Source organism: Brassica napus, chromosome A7, assembly GCF_020379485.1.
Source record: "Brassica napus cultivar Da-Ae chromosome A7, Da-Ae, whole genome shotgun sequence".
NCBI lineage: Eukaryota > Viridiplantae > Streptophyta > Magnoliopsida > Brassicales > Brassicaceae > Brassica > Brassica napus.
Window position 1 is genome coordinate 16245493 of NC_063440.1, and position 17038 is coordinate 16262530.

Genomic DNA, 17038 nt, shown 5'->3' on the forward strand with positions numbered 1-17038 from the left:
GAATTTTAGCCATCTTTAGTTTCGGAATGAATCAACTTCAGTCATATACACTATATTTTCTCTATGATTCAAATCTTACAATTTTAATATATGTGCAGATTTCCATGTGAAAAAACACGCACGCCATCTATCGTTCAACCTATTACTTTTTCCAAAGTAAACACTATAATCCTCGTTTGGTTAGCTCCACAAACTAATCTCTTTGGATCAGTGTAACCTTTCAGAAAATGATAATCTTAACATCTTACAAAAAAAACAACAAATATTGACTTATTTATATGAATATATATATTATTTTAAATCATTATAGTGGACGAAGAAATCACCATAATTTGTACAACAAATTTTCTTAGATTCACTTCATCATATTCACCATTTTACCATTTTAATTACATAATTTTATATGAGCTTCTTCACCTTTCCCGGTTATTTTCTCTTTATTTATAACTACAATATAAAGTTATAAACTATATATATATATTATAAATTAATAATTTATTTACTCTTAAAGTAACGATTAAAAATAGAACATAATTCAATATAGATATATGATTCTATTAATAAATTAGCAGTTACAAATTTGAAATTTTTAGAAATATCAAAAGTTTTATATTAGTTAATTATCTTCTAAATGACATTTATTTTTAATTCTTTTTGGATGACAATATTTTGGCTGAGGTGGATAGTCTCAAAAGCCTTGAATTTAGTCCCTTTTATATAGTAGGATTTAGTAGATTTGTTTTTTTGACTACCAATTTACGTATTTTGACAGAGTTATTTGGACTTTGACTGACTTATTATCCATTGACCACAAATTTACTTAATTTGACATATTTATTATGGATTTTATAGATTTGTTTATCGTTTGACCGCAAATTTATTTAATTTTAACAAATTTAATATGAAACTAATCCTGTTGAGCTAGGTTGTTATACATATGAAATTCTGTTTAGATAACTTAGTGAATAAATCGATATGAATGTTAATACTTGTTTAAAAGTAGTATAGATCGATACTCAAAGAGTACGATTGAGACACTTCTTAATTCACATATGAGAGTTGGAATTATAGGATTAGACATCTGATTAGACTCGCAACGAGAGCTGGATATCTTACTAATTAAATCTGAGTTCTAGCATAATTTTTATCACATCGTTAACATCTATAAATTATAGTTATGATTGCCTGCATAAAACTTTTGATTTTTTTTTAGGGTAAAATATCACCAAAAGAAAGTAAAAGTGTTGAAACTCATTATTATGATACCCAGATCAATCTTTTAAAATATGGCTTATACGACATAAATGTTCTAAATTAATTAACAGTTTGAAAAACTTAATGTAAATTAGCCTAATCAGTTAAATTAAGTAACACTGTTAGCATAAATTCACAAATTTGTCTATTTTGTTTTGTGTATCCAATTTTGATAATACATAAAAAATATAATTAAAATCCAAAAATTAAAATATTTCATATGAATATAAAATATATATAAAATCTATTAATAAAAAATTAAGTCTTAACTTAGATTTCAAATAATCCGCTTAGTTGCTAACTTTCCAAAGCAAATAATTACCATGATTTCTTGAATGTAAGCTCAAATCTTTGAAAAGGTCAACGGTGAGAATAAGATTATTGAATAATAAACGTTCTAAACCGGTATGAGTGAGCTGTTTATTAGATATCGGAAAGATTGACAATTCGGTTCGGTCTAATAATGTACACACAAACGTCCGGAACCGGTACATTTAAACAGGGCAGGTGGAACAAACATAAAGGAAGAAACTAGAAAGAGCAGATTTCACGGTTCGGTTAACTTATAAGGATATAAGTCATCGAGCCAACACTGTCGATAACTTAGACCAGATTTCACGGTTCGCTTTGATAATGTCGTGTTTGCATCAGTCATCGAGCCAACACTGCGTCAATGCCAAGGACTCTATGGAGATAAGCTATTCCGAGTAGACCTACTGTCATCTCCGTCAACTGCAAGAACCTGTCCACCCCGTCTCAACCTCCTTCCTCACCTAGGAAGTGAAACCGAAAATTATCAGCTCGCTCCTCCACAGCCATGTGCTCTCACTCCAACAAGTCGGAGGAAAACTCCGAAGTATTGTGCAAGGAGACTCAACAGTTCCGAAACATTCAGCCTCTTACCCGACGTTTGCTCAAACACGCTCAATCAGAACGAGTGCGATGACAATATGCTCATGTCTATTCCGGTTATAAACTATTGGCTTCGACACGGTAATGTTGAGGTCCAAGGTTTTGACCCGATTGAACCGTTCACTCCGTCATCCAACTCCACTGTCCTAAGCGTCACTATGAAGGCTAAGTTAGCTTTTGAGATTCACCTAGTCTCGTTGAGAAGCTTTGTTGAGTTTAAAACTGATCGTGTCAACTTCAGTGCCAAATCCAGTCATATAGGACTTCTTCTTCTTGGTGTTGCCCAAGGTCCTAGAGCTTCTCACCAAAAACTCTTGGCAGGTAACAATCCAGTCGCTTCTCATTGGTGTATCAACGTCGTTTTCGACTATCAATTGTTCTTGCGAACAATCGCCTTAGGGATTAGGGTGAAACTTCTCCACGGGGTTCTTCATCTTGCTGAGCTTGACTCACCTCTTATAGGCTTTATCTCTCTATGTTTCATAATGCTTTCTACTTTCGTTGTACCGTCGAGCATGACTCCGGAATCTTATGTTTCAGTTGTAAACTCTTATGCTTCTTGATCTTTAATTTAAATTTGGTGTTAAAAAAAAAAAAGTTAACTTATAAGGATAAATAAGATTGACGATAGAACATCATATACATAAAACAAGTGATCTGCCAAATCTAGGTCTAAGGATCTGGTTGGCCTGCAATTGCATCATCATCTTCATTGTCATCAGAACAATATTCCTCTTCACTTAGTTCTTCATCGCTAGACTTATCTTCTGAACCTTCCCCTGGTTTTGCATACTTGTCACAGTATTCTGAAACCGAACAAAAGCCAAACATCACAAGCAAAATGAACTTTCAAAGCTTCCTTAAAATATTGTAACCATGCAAATGCCTAAACGTATGGTTAAGTCTCTGAACAACCATATTGTTATTCACCTCTTTAGTTAAGTAGACCAAAATGATTCTGAACTTTAGTATGATCAGAAACTATATCCTCATCATAGGCGGATTGCATAGTGTATAATCAACTTGCAAATCGTTATATAAGCTACGAGACTTGCTAAAATTCAGTTATCAGGTAAACAAAGCAAAAGTTGTAATCGATTGGAATAAAGAAACACAAATGATTCAACAGGTTTAAAGAATGGTTTTCTCAAACAAGTTCAAGATAATAAATATTTGATGTCACATCAAAGAAAATAAAAAACCTTCAAGAAACTAACAGTTTTTTTTTTAGAATTTAAACTTATCGCCTAGAACAGATTGGAGTTACCTTTAACTCGTAGTTCATAAGTAGGGCGGTCACGCATCATCAAAGCAGCAGCTTCTCCATTCAAAGGATCAGATGGGTTTGGATACAAAAGAAGCTGAGGAAGAAATGTCTCAAACACATTCACAAGGTCTGAAGATTAAAAAAAGAAAGAAAACAAATCCAAAGCATACAAAGTTAAAACCAAATCTTCAAAACAACAACAATTGGATCATTTAAATTTGGCACTGACCAAACATAGGACTCCAAGTCTGGTTGATCACATCTAAACAAACAGAACCGGACCTGCACCAGCAAAAAAAAAAAACATGTAGAAGATTCTCTCAAGATGAGGCAGTGTCCAATAGTAATAAAAGATAATTATAAAAATGAAACTGACAGTTCATCAACGTTAGGATGATAAATCTTGGTGATGAAACCAACAGAAGGGGATTTGTAAGGATAAGCATCTGGAAGCTCAACCCTTATCTTCCACACTCCTCCTTCATACAGACCTATCAACACACACCAACAGATCAGAACAGTGACACTAGTTTGGCAAAAATTTCCAGCAGAAGCACCAGTGATTGATTAAAAGAGGAATCAAAGATACAGAAAATAAATAATTATAAAAGAGGATGAAAATATTACTGTCTTTGGGACCGTTGAATTCAACAAAGAACTCCTGCATGCCATCGTTGATCGTCTCTACTTTATAATCGCTCATCATCCTTCAAACAATATCAAAATCAAAATCAACTCTTTTTTTTTTCTGAAGAAACTCACAATCAAAATAAAAAAGGAGTGAAAGTTACAGCTTCATCATATCCATTTCTCTGCGTTTGCTTGGCGAAGACATCTCTTTTCTCTTCTTCTGGGTGTCTTTCTTCTTCCGGATTCGAGTTGAGATGATGGAAATGATTTTTTTAATTTTTTAGTATATTTTTCTTTCACGAACGCCCGATGATGAAGTGAAACGAAGACCCTATCCTTCCTTTATATAGATCGGTCGATCGAACCCTTCTTCTCTTCAGTGAAATGTTGTGATTCAGTTTCAGTTTTTTTTTTTTTTTTGCTTTTCAAAATTTACTCTGCTAAAGTAAAAGTACAATATTTCATTAATGTTTCAGCTCAAGTTTACATATTCAATAAATAGTATTCATTACAGAATCGAACCACGCCATTAAGACATGTACGTACGTGTCAACAAAATATGTTAGCTACTGTCTATTGAGTAATTTAATTGAATTTTGTTTTATCTCGTTAACTTAACTTCGCATCACACTAAACAAATTCAGACATGTTTTCGGGATGTTAAATAAGATAATATTAAAAATACATACCCACTTTTAAACATTTTATCCTATTATTACATCCTCACGTAACAATTAAAAAAAAGAAAAAGCAAATAAACACTAAAATAAACCCTAATCCATAATAAAACTCAATATCAGAGCTCGATTTTTTTTTTTTTTAACCCAAGAAAAAAAAAAATCAAACCCAAATTGGAACCATAGCGCCTAAAAGAACCTCTAAGAAAAACAAGGATGAACAAAATCACAATACAAGAGCTTCGTTTTTTTGTTGTTATTCACAGAAGCGGATCTTAAGGCATAATCAAACCCCTAAATTCTTATCTTAATATTCTTTTTCTGTAGAAGACTTAAAATGTCTGTACAAAGCATCTATGTATATGGCCACTGATGTGAATATGCGACTTGTGAATCAAGAACGTTACTCTAGTGTATTCTCTTACCATCTATCTTTTTCTTTGTTCGGATTAAGAGCCGAAACGAGTCTTGTAAGCTATGATGGTACTTGCAGGTTGCTAGTCGAGGGGAGAGTCGAACACCATTTCCTGCAAAACAAACGGATCCTCACTAAGACACATCCCGGGAAGTAAAACGAGTATGTCGGGGGTAAAGACAGCAGCAAACATACCTTGTTGCAGACGGGGCAAGTTTCACTTCTCTCCATCCATTCTAGAATGCAAGCCAGGTGAAAATGGTGCTCACATTTGGCTACAAGTTTCGGGTTATCCATATCATATTCTGAATCAACAACAAAACACAAGAAAGATATAAACCATTGAATGAAGTTATGTTTATGTCTTCCAGATATAGAGACGACAAGGCACAAAAATAAAAATTACCTTCCAAACATATGGGACAATCCTCCTCTTCCTCTATTGGTACAAAGACGTCTTTTGATAGCTTCTTGGGGTCTAAATCTTCAGTAGATTCAAGATCAATCTCTGTTTGGAATTTGCTTTCACACGGGCATGTAGTTGGAACCCCGAGAATGATACCGTCGACTGTTTCTTGAGAAGGCTCAGTATTAGCGGTTTCCACTGAAACTTCTCTAATATCAACAACACAAGCAGACTCTTCAGCGTTTCCTGGTGGCTGAGGAACACCAATGGCCACATGGAAAGGAGTAGGCAGTGGTGGTGGTATATAAGCATCGGGAGATGAAGTCTCTAAGTTTGTGTCTACCACGACAACACCAGAGGAGAGTGTTTGAGCGGAAGATAAAGGAACACGCTCTTCTGTTGCTCTCGGATACTGCAGAGACAAAGACAAAAAATAAAAACTTATTATTTAGCAAAGCAATTATATCTTGTGATAAGGAAATCATTTCGCATATGATGAGACTAACGTAATAGTAGGGAGGTCCATTATCAAGAACAGCTCTTCGTGAAGAACAACAACAGCAACCTCCCATGTCTCTTCTTCTTCTTTTTTTGTTGTCTTTATCACAATTCAGAAAACCGAACAGTCTTCATCATATGCTAACCTACAAAGGAGTGTCAATAAATAAAAGAAAAAATTACATTCTGATTTCCATTAGCATCTGCAACAAAAAAGTAACAAGCTTTGTCGTTTTCAATATCAGTTTCAGCCAGCAAGTAGCAAAAAAACATTTTCAATTAGAGTGAGTGAGTTTTATACTAAAACGCAAAGCCAGTAGCAATTCAGCTCAACCAGAAACACAGACAGAAAGAAAGCAAAGAGCTTCACTGAGAGCTTCAAAGGTACAACGAACGTTTCACAATCCCTAAGATCCGTAAAACCCCTAAAAACCAAAACCTTATCAAAACCATCAGAATCTAAGCATCAGTAGACAAGACGGAAACGGATCTAAACAGTCGAAACCTATAAGAGAATTTCACATGAAATCAAGGCCAGAGAGGGAGATAAACCTCAAACAAACAAACGATCACTACAAAGGAAGATCAAAAGGAACCGATCGTCTTCGGAATCGAGAATCTCGAAATCAAATGAGAGAATTTTCACCTTTTTTCGCACGATAGAAACCTTTTTCGTCCTCCTCTGCTTCTACGCTACACTTGTTTATCGTGTGCTCTTTCGAAATGGGTCTCTTCTCTAATTTACATAATATTAATTGCCCACTTAATAAATTAACTAGAGTTTCTGCGCGGATGATTGTTTAATTTTTATTGTTTAAATTTAATATCAATTATATACTCCCTCTGGAAAGTAGATTTTCTATATTTTTAAGGTATTTTGTATATTTTTAAAAACATTAATTACAAATATTTGGATTGATTAGATTTAATTGGTGGAAAGTAATTAGAAAGGGTATAGAAAAATTAATAATAAATTAAACTGTAAACATTTTTTATATTATTAATAAGCATGAAATCTCTAGAAAATTTTACTTTCGGAAAAAGAAGTAGTATTATATATCTTTATATAGTGTTGGTTTTGATCCGCATTTTCGAAAATTATTAGTATCATAAAAGTACATGGTTTAGAAAAAAAATATTTCAAAATGATTCACTTTTTGTATTTCCAATACACGTTTTAGCCAAATATTGCTTTTTTAAAGAGTTTTTATATCATACCAAAAATTAGAAACATAATTAGATTGCAAAAAAAAAAATCAGAAATGAGAAAAGTTTTAAAAGAAAATAAAATTTGTGAATTCGATTGAAAAAAAAGAATTCATATGCAGAGTGAAGAGATCACATTATTTTTCACGTAACTCTAACAGTTTCACTCAATTGTACGTGTTTTTATTATATTTATCAATATATTTTATAAGAAAACACATGTTATTGGTCATAGACTACATCAATTTTACAACGTGCCCAACAATATTGATACGACGCCCAATAATTTTATTTACATTCTTATAGTATGGTCCAACAATTATGTATGTTAATAAGCCCATAATATTTGGTCTAACATAATTCAAAATTTAATGTTTTATATTATTTTATTTGGAGGAAAGACTTTGGAAGAAAATGTTTTCTTATAGTTTTATGTGGATGATATGCTATTAGCTACTAAAAATATGAGGAAAATCTAGAAATTGAAAGAAATCTTGAAATCAGAATTCGAGATGAAAGATTTAGGAAAGACTACTCGCATCTTAGGAATTGATATCATCCATGACAGAAAGAAAGGAGTTCTAAAGCTTTCACAAGAAAAATACTAGAGACAAGTATTGAAGAACTTTAATATGGAATGAGCTAAACCGGTTGTTACCCTCGATTAGCTTTCAGCACAAATTGAAAAGATTAACTGAAGCAGAGATCAAGGAGGAAGGTAACTACATGGACAAAATCCCCTATGCTAATGCAGTTGGAAGCCTAATGTATGCTATGATTGGATCATGACCTGATTTAAGATTTGCTATCTGTCTGATTAGCATATACATGTCTCAACCAGGAAGAGCGTACTGGGATGTTGCCAGATGAGGTTTCAAGTATCTAACAGAAGCATTGGATGTTTTTTAACGTTTAATAAGCAGGATGAGTTCGAAATAGTTGGTTATAGTGATTTAGATTATAATTCTGATTTGGATCGCAGTTTCAGCTTATATTTTTCAAGCTGGGAGAATATTGTCAGTTGGCGAGCCACAATGCAGTCTGTAGTTGCATTATCAACCACATAAGCTAAGTATATGGCTCTCACTAGGACAGCTAAAGAAGGTAAATGGTTAGTGATGATTTGCGGTGAATTGGGTTTCGATTTCAAGAGCTACAAGTTGTACTATAATGCACAAAGTGCAATATGCCTAGCTAATAATGCATTTTTATCATGACAGAACAAAGCATATGGATTCTAAATACCATTTCATCTGGGATAAAGTTCATGAGGGTTCTGTTAATCTAATCAAGGTGCATACTACTCTAAATGCAGCTGATTTCTTGACGAAGTGTTTACCTGGTCCAACGTTTCAAAGATGTCTGGAGCTGGCCAAGATCCTCGCCTGATAAGGTGCGGTGGAGCTTGAGGTGTCTTTGTCGGTTTTGGTTACCTTGCAAAGAAAGAAAAATCAAAGGGTCAGTACATGAGAAGGAACCCGATTAATTTAAATCGTGTGGTTGAATACGATGAAAAGAAAAGTAGAAGTTTACTTACTCTGAGTATGTGGAGGATCGGGTAAATCGATTGGACGCATCCAGAAGATTGTTGAAGATCTTCGGTCATTTGGGTTTTGTCAGCATCTTGAGAGGATAAGACGAATGGTTACTCATGGATCTAAGTGAGAAAGAGAAAGGAGGGAGTAGATCGGGAGCAAGATCTACGGTTACCTTAACTCGGTGGTGGAGCTGAGTGGTTCGACTGGTAAAGGTCAAGGAGATGGAACTGAAGCTTAATCATCGGAGAGCTGTCAGAGCTGAATGGGTTAGGTGGAGCTCATGGCGGAGATGGTTTCTTTAGAGAGCTAGGGTTTCGCATCATGAAGAAGAAAAAGAATGGTTTTCGGACAAATGAACTGACAAAGGTGGAGATTGTGAGTGTTTATCGTGTTTCATCGGATCTGGACTGATTCAGTTAAGCCCATTAGATGAAAGCGTCGTTTAGTCGAGCAGAAGCGAACTGGATTTGAACTGGACCGTCTTTGGCATCTGAAAAGAAGACAGAGCACATAAGTGATACGACGAAGTAACGGATCAAACTGGTTAAAATAATAAAAGTTGGTATCGTTATAGAAAATGGTAGGTGGCCCATTATGGGATATATAAAGGCCCATATTTGATATTCTAACTTGTTATAAATTCTCGGAGCTTGTCTCGCCCGCGCTTAACTACCCGAATCCAAATCAGAATCTCCACCAGCGTTTCAGCTCGCTTCGCCGTATAACTTACTCGGCCGCGGTTTTCCTTTTGTAATTTTGAGCCTTGACGGATTGATAAAAAAAAAGAACAAAGCGAGAGGGTTATCTGAGAATCGAATCGATCAATATGGGAAACGGTAATCTTCTGATTTTTTTTAGTGAGTTATCATCCGGCAGAAAATAAATAAATACGCGAACAACACTTGTTTTTAATTGTTCAGGTGAAAGAGGACGATCTAGCAAGAAGATGAAATACGGTGGCAAGGTTCGTTCGAATCAATTTTAAAAAATCCTCTTCTTCATTGTTAAATTGGTTCACTGTATTTTTTTTTTAATTGTTAAAAGATAAGAACATCCAAAACGAAGAATACTACATGGGTGATGATGATGCAGATGAGGATTCTCGTGATGGTAAAATTTTACTACTTCTATTTTTTTTTTAATTAGATAGGAGTATCCTGGCTCTACAGAAGTGATCCACACTACTCATGTGTTGCCACGTATCGTCTCCTGTCCCTGAGAATGCAGCCAAAATGTTAATTCCTCGTTGGCCTGGACTTGAACCCTGGTGGCTTCACCGTATTGAACTTTTTATTCTCAAATTAATCATCACCAGACCACGAGTCCTGTTTTACTTCTATTTATTAATGTGTATGTTGCATAGTTACATTTGGAACAGAGTGAAGAGAGAGTGATTTTGCAGGTGAAGGAGAGAAGATGAATACGGATTTTAGCAAATTGGAGTTGAAGCCAGATCATGTGAACAGACCTTTGTGGGCTTGTGCTGACGGCAGGATTTTTCTGGAAACTTACTCTCCTCTCTACAAACAAGCTTATGACTTTCTTATCGCCATTGCTGAACCCGTTTGCAGGTCCTCCATTTCTCTTCGTTTATGAGTTGCGGTTATATGGTTTTGGAGTTATGTTCTTTTGGTTTATTTTTACAGGCCAGAGTCAATGCACGAGTATAATTTAACACCTCACTCTCTGTACGCTGCTGTTTCCGTTGGTCTTGAGACAGAGACTATCATCTCTGTTTTGAATAAGCTGTCTAAGACTAAGCTACCCAATGATATGATTGATTTCATCAATGCTTCTACTGCCAACTACGGCAAAGTCAAGCTGGTTTTGAAAAAGAATCGCTATTTTATTGAATCCCCATTCCCTGAGGTAAGTGAGTTCACAAGTCTTGTCCCTCTCTTTTCTCTGGTCTTTGTGTATTTGGGTATTGGTTTCATTTTATTTTATTTATTTGTAATCGAGTGCAGGTGCTGAAAAAGCTTGGCGATGATGGTGTTATAAGCAAAGCTAGATTATATTCTGATGTACGTTACGTTGAACTACTCTTCCATTTAGTGCATCTTTGTGTGGCAGAGATATACATATACTTTTAACTTCTTTGGAACTTAGATTAACCTTTTGCTAGCCATATGGTGGTGATGGATTCACGATCGGCAAAACAAGCGGTGAACTTGAGGCAGGACCTGGGGAGCTGTTGAATGCAGCAGAACTGGCAGCAGCTACACAAGAGAAAGAAACTCACTCATTTGAGATAGACCCTGCCCAGGTAAATTTCCTCTAATCGTGAGTTTTTTTTCTTTTTTGTAATGTTCGATGATCTTTACTTAAGTTACTCTTCATGTGTAGGTGGAGATTGTGAAGCAGCGTTGCTTGCCAAGCGAACTGAATTACCCTATGCTAGAAGAGACAACGTTAGTTAAAAATACACTTTAAGCCTTACAATATATGATGTGCACTTACATGTTCATGACTGTTAAATAACTAGATGGTGTCTATCAGGTGAATCCTGATCTTGACATGGAACTGAAGCCCCATGCACAACCGAGGCCATACCAGGAAAAAAGTTTGAGCAAAATGTTTGGGAACGGTATTAACTAACTGCCTACGTCCTTTTTTTGTTGCCTTCTTAGTAAAATTCCTTCATGCCACATTGACTGATCTAGAATCTTTGATATTGCAGGAAGGGCAAGATCTGGGATTATAGTGTTGCCTTGTGGTGCTGGTAAATCTCTAGTTGGTGTTTCTGCAGCGGCTCGTATAAAAAAGAGTTGTCTCTGTTTGGCGACGAATGCTGTCTCGGTGGATCAGTGGGCCTTCCAGTTCAAGTTGTGGTCTACTCTAAGAGATGACCAAATATGCCGTTTCACTTCCGATAGTAAAGAACGGTTCCGTGGAAATGCTGGTGTTGTTGTGACAACCTATGATATGGTTGCTGATAAGTATAAGCGAGGTTACTTCCGTCAGAAGAAAAGGAATTTGAATGAGGAGCGAGGTGACGCGGAGGAACGAGCGGGGGAGATTCAAAATGAAGAAATTGATGACGTGGCAGGGAAAGGTGAAGATCGAGAGACTGAGAATGAATTAGAGTCTTTGCAGTTGGAGTTCAAGGACGCAGAGATGACTGTTAAATACGAATAGAGTCGTTGCTTTATGTTTTATGCTTTGTATGTGGATTATAGACGCCATGAGTCTAGAGACGATCGTTATGAGGTCGTAGATGAAGATCAATATCGTTATGAGATATTGATCGGAATCTGAACTACAAAGCTTCTTTTCTCAGTTTATAAACGAGTACTTCTCTTTACAAATCTTTCTACCTACAAAACTCTATCATTGGTGCGGTGAAACGGTTCGATCTACAAAGCGACGATGTCTTCGGCGAAATCTGGTTACTCTGAGTCATCTACGGAACCGACGAAGCAGATCCAAGGTCAGGTGACGTTTTTGATGGGAGCTTATGAGAGATTGTGTAGCGATGCGAAGCTGAAGGATGAGCGCTTCGATTCGCTGGAATCGAGAGTCGGTTCGTTGGATACTAAGCTTTCATCAATGGATTCCAAGCTCGATTCAGTGCTCAAAGCGTTGGGAAAGCAGCCAGTGGTTGATCGATCTCCGATCGACACACCGCGGCGGGATCCAGCGTTTGCGTCATCTCAATCGCAGGTTCGAAATTCTTCTTTCGATCGGGTTCGAGATCATTCTCCGTTCGACTATAGAGGTGAACACTTGAATCTGGATAATCGTGAGAATATGTTGAAGAAAATTGAGATGCCGTTTTGTGATGGTACTAGAGTCTCGGAATGGATGGTGGATGTTGAGTATTTTTATGAGTTAGGGAGGTATGATGAAGAGGCGAGATTAGATCTGGTTCCATTGTGTTTGCGTGGGGCACTGAAGAAGTGGTTTGCGTGGGTGCAACGTCGTGGTGGTTTTCGAAGTTGGAAGGATTTTAAGCAGCGTATGTTTGTGCGTTTCTCAGAATCTATTGAAGATGAGCCAAGTACTCGCTTGTTCTCCATCAAACAAACTGGTACGGTGGCTGAGTATGTTTCAGAATTTGAGGACTTATCAGCTCAAGTTCCTGGGTTGGATGATCATCATTTGGAGAGGATTTTTTATATTGGATTGAGCAGAGAGATGAAGGAAGTGATACGGATGAAGGAACCTCAGGGACTTTGTAATTACATTGCGGCGGTGCTGAAAATGGAGTCAAGTGCATTCTGTAGAGTGGTGGGTGATGTGTCTAAGGGAGCTGTGAAACAACAAAATACTGGGAGTAACAATACAACTCGCACGGGTGGATATTACAATAATAACCAGAAGGTTTTGGCGTTGGATGCGAAACCTTTGAAGGAGAACAATCCACCTGTGAAGACATTTCAGCGCCCAAGACAACGCCATTCTGATGCGGAGCTTGATGCGATGAGAAGACAAGGACTTTGTTTCAAATGTGGCGACAAATGGTCTAAGACGCATGAAGCAATTTGTCCTAAGAAGGAGTTTAGGGTGCTGACTGTGATCAATGGTTTTGAAGTGGAATTAGTTGGACGTGAGGAAGAGGAAGAGTTGTGTGAAGAGGAGGTTGTGACTGAGTTCAAAACTTTATCGATGAATGCGTATCTAGGCATTGATGCTCCTAAAACAATGAAGTTGTTGGGAAGAATTAACAACTCTGAGGTGCTTGTTATGATGGATAGCGGGGCTTCACATAATTTCATTTCCCCTCAGGTTGTGAAGAAGTTGAGGTTGTTAGTAGGTGCGGACAACAGTTTGGATGTTTTACTTGGCAACGGCGTGATTGTCAAGGCGGTGGGGGTTTGTAAGGGTGTGCAGTTCCAGTTGAACAACTCGAGTTTCTCGTCTGATTTTATTACCCTGGAGTTGGGATCAGTCGACGTTATTCTTGGAGTTCAATGGTTGGAGACACTTGGGAAGTGTGAGATGGATTGGAAGAAACAGGAGCTCTCTTTTATTCATAATGAGGAACGAGTAACAGTATGGGGTGACCGCAGCTTACATTCTCCTCGTTCTTCTTTGGATTCGCTTCAGGCAACTTTTGCTTCCTTACAGGAGAAACAGGGTGTTTCTCTGCGAAATTCAGAAGCTAGAGCTCTTGTTAGTCAGAAAATGTCTGCATTGGATGAGTTGTTGGAAACTTGGGAATCAGTTTTTGCGTTACCTCAAGGGTTACCACCTATACGGGGTAATGAGCATTCGATTCAATTGCTTCCAGGGGTCACAACCGTGTCGGTACGTCCTTACCGTTATCCTCATGCGACGAAGATGGTCATGGAGAAAATGGTCTCGGAGATGTTGGACGCTGGTATCATCAGACCAAGTACAAGCCCTTTCTCTAGTCCTGTCTTGTTGGTGAAGAAGAAGGACAATACTCATCGTTTCTGTGTCGACTACAGAGCTTTGAACAGAGTCACTGTCTCTGATAAATTCCCTATTCCGGTGATCGACCAGCTGTTGGATGAGTTACATGGCGCTAAGGTTTTTTCGAAACTGGATTTACACTCCGGTTATCATCAGATTCGCATGGTTGAAAAGGATGTTGTTAAGACTGCTTTTCGAACTGTGGAAGGACATTATGAATTCTTGGTCATGCCATTCGGTTTGACAAATGCTCCTGCTACTTTTCAAGCATTGATGAATAAGCTGTTTAAACCTTTTCTGCGTGACTTCGTTCTTGTGTTTTTTGATGACGTATTGGTGTATAGTTCATCAATGGAGTTTCACCTGCAACATTTGGAGGCTGTTTTGCGCGTGTTTCAGGACAATCAACTTTTTGCTAACCGGAAGAAGTGTGTTTTTGGTATGGATCAGGTAGAGTACCTTGGCCATATCATCTCGGGGGATGGAGTGGCGACGGATAGTACAAAGACAGAAGCAATGAGACAATGGCCTATTCCTAAAACCGTGAAACAGCTGCGTGGATTTCTCGGTTTAACAGGCTATTATAGGAAGTTTGTGCGCAGTTATGGGATTATTGCTAAACCCCTGACGTGTCTCTTGAAGAAGGAACAATTTGTTTGGGTACAGGAGGCTCGTTTGGCATTTGAAAGATTGAAGGAAGCAATGTGTTCTGCTCCAGTGTTGGCTTTACCGGATTTTGAGAAACAGTTTGTGGTGGAGACAGATGCGTCGGGTGTAGGTTTGGGCGCTGTCTTGATGCAAGATAAGAAGCCGATAGCTTTCTTCAGTCATGCCCTCACTTCTCGTGAGCAACTGAAGCCGGCATATGAGAGAGAGTTAATGGCGGTGGTAATGGCAATTAGGAAATGGAAGCATTATTTGATTGGGAGAAAGTTTGTAGTACATACGGATCAACGAAGTTTGAAGTTTCTTTTGGAGCAGAAGGAGGTTAATATGGAGTATCAGAGGTGGTTGGTACAGTTGTTGGGCTATGAGTTTGATATCCTTTACAAACCGGGTTGTGAAAATAAAGCAGCTGATGGGTTATCTAGAAGTATGTATGGATTGGAGGTTTCTCTGAATACAATGTTGCTGGCGCTGACTTCTCCGTCTATCTTACAACTTCAAGACATTTATCATGAAATTGAGAAAGATAAATCCATTCAGATATTATTGGAGAAGGTGAAGGCCAAATCTATGGTATCGGAGCATTATCAAGTGGTGGAGGGGCGTCTCTGGTATAAGAGGCGGTTGATGATACCTAAGACGTCGAGATTCATTGGAGTATTGCTACACGATGCTCATGACAGTGTGACGGGAGGACATTCTGGAGTTTTTAAAACGTTGAAGCGCATTCAACGGTCTTTTTATTGGGAGGGGATGTTAAAGGATGTTCAGAAGTATGTAGCAGAGTGTGTGGTTTGTCAAACACACAAGACGTCGACACTTTCACCAGCGGGATTGCTTCAACCTCTCCAGTTGCCTACACGAGTGTGGGAAGATTTGGCAATGGACTTTATAGAAGCTTTACCAACGTCCCAAGGGTATAACGTGATCTTGGTGGTGGTGGATAGGTTGAGCAAATACGCTCATTTCTTGAGTTTGAGGCATCCGTTCTCTACGGTTGATGTTGCTAATTGTTTCATAGACGGTGTGGTGCGTTTACATGGCTTTCCGGCAAGCATTGTCTCCGATCGTGACCGTATTTTTTTGAGTACATTTTGGAAGGAAGTTTTTCGTTTGGCAGGAACTCAGCTTAAGTACAGCACCGCGTTTCACCCGCAGACTGACGGGCAATCTGAGGTGATTAACCGGTGCCTTGAGACTTATCTTCGATGTTTCGCTTCATCGCATCCACGTACTTGGCATAAGTTCCTTCCATGGGCGGAGTATTGGTATAACACGTCGTTTCACACGGCTTTGAAGACTACTCCGTTCCAGGTGGTGTATGGCAGGGAGCCTCCGGCAATTGTGAGGTTTGAGGAAGGCTCTACGGTGAATTTCGATTTGGAGGAGGCTTTACGAGATCGTGATAGGGTGTTGGGTGTTATTAAACAGAACCTGAGTCGTGCTCAAGAGATTATGAAGAAGAACGCTGACAAACACCGTCGGGATGTGTCGTTTGAAGTGGGGGCGTGGGTGTATTTGAAACTTCGTCCTTACCGTCAACAGTCGGTGGCAAGGCGAGTTTGTCCTAAGTTGGCTGCAAAATATTTTGGACCATATCAGGTTATTGCTCGAGTGGGCCAACTGGCTTACAAGTTGGAGTTACCGGTTAATAGTCGTATTCATCCGGTCTTTCACTGCTCTCAACTTAAGGCGGCGATTGGAGTTGATAAGGTGGTGTGTCCGTTACCGGTGGAGGGTGTTGCTGAGTTGGAGGTGGCTCCGGAGCCACAGGAGGTGTTAGCTACTCGCTATGATGCACAGGGACATTTGGAGTTGTTGGTTCAGTGGTTGGGGCGTCCTACGCATGAGAATTCTTGGATGTTGTTGCAGGTGTTTGAGGAGTTGTATCCTTTCTTCAAGCTTGAGGACAAGCTTGGTTTCAAAGGGAGGAGTATTGATAAGTATAAGCGAGGTTACTTCCGTCATAAGAAAAGGAATTTGAATGAGGAGCGAGGTGACGCGGAGGAACGAGCGGGGGAGATTCAAAATGAAGAAATTGATGACGTGGCAGGGAAAGGTGAAGATCGAGAGACTGAGAATGAATTAGAGTCTTTGCAGTTGGAGTTCAAGGACGCAGAGATGACTGTTAAATACGAATAGAGTCGTTGCTTTATGTTTTATGCTTTGTATGTGGATTATAGACGCCAT

The 17038-nt window shown here is 38.2% G+C and overlaps 3 protein-coding genes across 7 annotated transcripts; 1 reads left to right on the forward strand and 2 right to left on the reverse strand.

Annotated features, from left to right (window-relative positions):
• Positions 1 to 1652: 1652 nt before the first annotated feature.
• Positions 1653 to 4527, reverse strand: LOC106352714 (ubiquitin-conjugating enzyme E2 4). Of its 2 annotated transcripts, XR_007315005.1 has the most exons (7): positions 4225 to 4527; positions 4061 to 4140; positions 3810 to 3924; positions 3663 to 3715; positions 3434 to 3562; positions 2769 to 2972; positions 1653 to 1816 (listed from the first exon to the last, which is right to left on the reverse strand). XR_007315005.1 is itself a non-coding variant. In XM_013792353.3 (6 exons), exons 1-6 carry the CDS (start codon positions 4266 to 4268, stop codon positions 2839 to 2841), a joined length of 555 nt encoding a protein of 184 aa, XP_013647807.1. In that variant the 5' UTR covers positions 4269 to 4520; the 3' UTR covers positions 2765 to 2838. The 2 variants fall into 2 exon arrangements, 1 of the variants encoding a protein (XP_013647807.1); XM_013792353.3 differs by lacking the exon at positions 1653 to 1816 and having other exon boundaries at positions 2765 to 2972; positions 4225 to 4520.
• Positions 4528 to 4923: 396 nt separating this feature from the next.
• LOC106352716 (probable E3 ubiquitin-protein ligase RHB1A) lies at positions 4924 to 9169 on the reverse strand. 4 transcript variants are annotated; one of them, XM_048736955.1, is made up of 8 exons: positions 8976 to 9169; positions 8803 to 8888; positions 8605 to 8698; positions 6709 to 6795; positions 6068 to 6207; positions 5562 to 5973; positions 5351 to 5460; positions 4924 to 5267 (listed from the first exon to the last, which is right to left on the reverse strand). In XM_048736955.1, the coding sequence occupies exons 5-8, from the start codon at positions 6131 to 6133 to the stop codon at positions 5238 to 5240; spliced, it is 618 nt and encodes a 205-aa protein (XP_048592912.1). In that variant the 5' UTR covers positions 6134 to 6207; positions 6709 to 6795; positions 8605 to 8698; positions 8803 to 8888; positions 8976 to 9169; the 3' UTR covers positions 4924 to 5237. The 4 variants fall into 4 exon arrangements, with proteins under 4 accessions (XP_048592912.1, XP_048592909.1, XP_048592911.1 ...); XM_048736952.1 differs by having other exon boundaries at positions 6068 to 6205; positions 6706 to 6795; XM_048736954.1 differs by lacking the exon at positions 6709 to 6795 and having other exon boundaries at positions 6068 to 6205.
• Positions 9170 to 9876: 707 nt separating this feature from the next.
• LOC125576154 (general transcription and DNA repair factor IIH helicase subunit XPB1-like) lies at positions 9877 to 10793 on the forward strand. Its single transcript, XM_048735546.1, has 4 exons — positions 9877 to 9913; positions 10206 to 10374; positions 10450 to 10727; positions 10771 to 10793. The coding sequence occupies exons 1-4, from the start codon at positions 9877 to 9879 to the stop codon at positions 10791 to 10793; spliced, it is 507 nt and encodes a 168-aa protein (XP_048591503.1).
• Positions 10794 to 17038: the final 6245 nt, after the last annotated feature.

Excerpts from the sequence above, each read along its gene's own strand:
- LOC125576154 (XM_048735546.1), top strand. The coding sequence starts at position 9,877 with ATGGGTGATGATGATGCAGATGAGGATTCTCGTGATG. Across the intron at positions 9,914-10,205 it reads AGATGAGGATTCTCGTGATG|GTGAAGGAGAGAAGATGAAT; the intron begins GTAAAATTTTAC and ends GTGATTTTGCAG. Across the intron at positions 10,375-10,449 it reads ATTGCTGAACCCGTTTGCAG|GCCAGAGTCAATGCACGAGT; the intron begins GTCCTCCATTTC and ends TTATTTTTACAG.
- LOC106352716 (XM_048736954.1), bottom strand. The coding sequence starts at position 6,133 with ATGGGAGGTTGCTGTTGTTGTTCTTCACGAAGAGCTGTTCTTGATAAT. Across the intron at positions 5,974-6,067 it reads ATGGACCTCCCTACTATTAC|TATCCGAGAGCAACAGAAGA; the intron begins GTTAGTCTCATC and ends TTGTCTCTGCAG. Across the intron at positions 5,461-5,561 it reads TTGTCCCATATGTTTGGAAG|AATATGATATGGATAACCCG; the intron begins GTAATTTTTATT and ends TTGTTGATTCAG.
- LOC106352714 (XM_013792353.3), bottom strand. The coding sequence starts at position 4,268 with ATGTCTTCGCCAAGCAAACGCAGAGAAATGGATATGATGAAGCT. Across the intron at positions 3,925-4,060 it reads ATTCAACGGTCCCAAAGACA|GTCTGTATGAAGGAGGAGTG; the intron begins GTAATATTTTCA and ends GTGTGTTGATAG. Across the intron at positions 3,563-3,662 it reads GACTTGGAGTCCTATGTTTG|ACCTTGTGAATGTGTTTGAG; the intron begins GTCAGTGCCAAA and ends TTTAATCTTCAG.